Below are 2724 nucleotides of genomic sequence, written 5' to 3'. Positions count from 1 at the left end.
CTTTTTTGCCTCCTGTAGTTGGGTCTTGGTCACCTGCAGACTTGTAATACTTGTGGCACAGTGCTGGCCTTGCTCCTGGCACAGAGCATTAACTCCAGCCCCCTGGGAAATGGGCTATGTTGGAGTGAGTTTCCCCTGCACTGGTGATGTAGGTGGGGTCGGGGATTACAGGCACAGCCCCACTGACTGTGGCCCGCAGCAACGCTCCCGCAGTGCCAATGTCCCCAGCAAGACCTGATGAGGGAGCAGATCAGACAAGGAGCCCAACCAGGCTGAGCTGTGGGAATAACTCCAGCCCTCAGGATGCTAAACAGCCCCCTAAGACTACAGGGAGTAAGTTTCTATTTCCCAGTAAGAAGAGTCTTGCAGTGTCCAGTGAATCCCCAGCTGTGCCGACAGGGCTCCTCCCAGCATGGGAATGTGCTGAGCACACGTATTCTGACCACTTCTTCCAGCTACAGAAAACTCCTCTGGGATATGTCTCATCCCTGTAAAATTCAGCATGGACTTGGGGCCTTCCATCTCTGCCAGAATTAACTTGGCCACATCTGGAATAACCATGAGATTTGATTTCCAAGTAGTTGGGTCATTTGAGCTTTCACAGTCCTTCTAACACTGAGCTCAACGTGCACACTGGCAAGGCCTAGGTCTGCACAGTCCCCTGCAAACCCCTCCAACCCACCACCCCACACTTTAATGGACACATCTGGAAGGTCTCAGGTAGCCAGAATTTATTGAGGAAAGTTCAGTATCAGCCCAAGGAAGGAACTGATCTTTCACTACTAAAATTAACATTAATTAAACAGTAATTAAAGATTAGATTTTTTTACCTTGTTAGTACCATTTTTGTGGCTCACAAACAGCAGGAAGGCTTGATATTCCCAAATAATAATGATTTGTTTACAGTGGCAAAACCTTTGAGTGATGCTGTCCCCTCATGTCTCACCTGTGCTCCCCTCCACACCAAAAGCAGCTGTGCTCCCCAACAGCTCGTTCATGGGAGCCACATAAGGACAGGGCTCTCAGCAGTTCCAGTTTTCCTGCCTGCAGTGGTCCCACGAGCTGCTGGGGAATGACACAGCAGATGTGGCCCCAGCTGGCCTCCAGCTTCCACATAAACCCCAGGTTCTGAGCTTTGTGAAGAGCATGGAGGGAATGACCTGAATGTGCCAGTGCTTCCCGTGGAGTGGGGATGGCCAGGTTTTGTTCCACAGGCTGAACAGTCCCTGAGCATGCACGAGGGAAGGTGCCACGGGAAGGGGGGATATTCACATAGGGCTATCTTGCATCCACGCAGGGAATGCTGCAGCAAGGGCAGTGCGGGGTGGGAAGGGGGAGTGCCAGCACCTCCATCCTGGTTGTGCCACATGCTGCTGACACCCTCTGGGGCACAGAGGAACCTGGCCAGGCTCTCCTGCATGTGTGGTCTGCAGAGAACAGCCACCAACTGTGCAAACCATCATCTCTAATTCAGCATTTTGATTCAAACTATTGGATGTCCATTTGTAGTTACCTGGTAATGCTCTAATGCTGTATCCCAGGGCCACTCACCCTCATTACATGTGATTTCCTAGTTACAAGCAGCAGGGATGAGAGCTGGGCACTGGGACAGCTCAGGGGCCCTGATCAGTGGGGTCACACTTCAGCATGACTTTGACCCCCTCACCCCTCTTGGTGGTCTCGAAGGCCTCTAGAGCCCTCTCCAGGGGAAAACGGTGCGTAACCAAGGGCTTGATGTTGATCCGCTTGGATGCGAGCAGAGCGATGGCCACAGGCCACCTGCAAGGGAAGCAGAGAGCAAGGGATGAGAGCAGCCACTAGTCTGGAGTCCCAGGAAAGAGCACGGAGCAGCCTGGATCATGACAGTTATTTCCTTAGCCCAGGGAAGTTTTGCCTGCAAGGAATCTTCTGGGGAGGGAACCTCAAGTGTCTGGTATGGGAGATGGGACAAGCCAACTGCTCTGGGCTGTCAAGCTTTGAGAAGACAGGCACTGCTACACAGACAGTTGGGAGCATAAGTGAAATCACAGGAAGACAGTGAAAATCACAGGAAACTACCAGTTTGGGAGCCCTGAATGAAAACCAAAACTGCCGTGCTCTGCTCTCCCCTTGCCCGGCCTCCTTGCTCCCACACTGACCATGGCAGAGCTCAAACTCACGGACTCAGTGCAGGGAGAAAAAAGGAAAAGCCTCAGTCAGCCCCCAGCTTCTTCTCTGGCACAGAGTCTCTCAAATGGATTGCGTTGCAACTCCATTTAGAATCATAGAAACATTGCAGTGGGGAAAGGCCTCCAAGAGCATCAAGCCCAACCATGAACGGGCCAAGTTAGAGCAATAGGGATACAAAAGAATGCAGCAGCTCATCTAATTTTCAAACTGCCTACTTAATAATACTTCTCATTTTAAGAAGGAGCTTGACAACATCCCATGAATCCTTCCTGGAGAGCTACAGATCAAGCAAAGATACTTGCTCCATTAGCAAGAAAGTACAGCTCTGAAGAATTTAAACTTGGAGACACATCGGACCCCCTGCACGAGACTCACGTGTTGCAGTAGCGGAATATCCCGCGGATATCCACTTCCCGCACGGCAGCATTCACAATGGGCACCGTCACCATCTCAGGCCCCAGCCCCACCAGCACCAAGGTCCCACCAGAACGAGTGGCCTGGAGAGCAAACACACAAACAGGCTACATTTTGCAGAACACAGCATATGCAGGGTCT

At 51.6% G+C, this 2724-nt stretch overlaps 1 protein-coding gene across 1 annotated transcript in view; it reads right to left on the bottom strand.

Annotated features, from left to right (window-relative positions):
* Positions 1–716: 716 nt before the first annotated feature.
* Positions 717–2724, bottom strand: part of LOC121662019 (sorbitol dehydrogenase-like) — a 5721-nt gene continuing 3713 nt past the window's right edge. The window contains exons 2-3 of the mRNA XM_042022793.1: positions 2545–2666; positions 717–1779 (exon numbers count right to left, since the gene is read on the bottom strand). Coding sequence (XP_041878727.1) covers positions 1614–1779; positions 2545–2618 — 240 coding nt within the window. The 5' untranslated portion in view covers positions 2619–2666 and the 3' untranslated portion in view covers positions 717–1613. The remainder of the gene's footprint in view (positions 1780–2544; positions 2667–2724) is intronic.

Source organism: Corvus kubaryi, unplaced genomic scaffold (genome assembly GCF_017639235.1).
Source record: "Corvus kubaryi isolate FWS band 111438036 unplaced genomic scaffold, C.kubaryi_AGA036_p1.0 37220, whole genome shotgun sequence".
NCBI lineage: Eukaryota > Metazoa > Chordata > Aves > Passeriformes > Corvidae > Corvus > Corvus kubaryi.
Note: the sequence above shows the minus strand (reverse complement) of the source record. Positions and strands in the feature narration are given on the sequence as shown.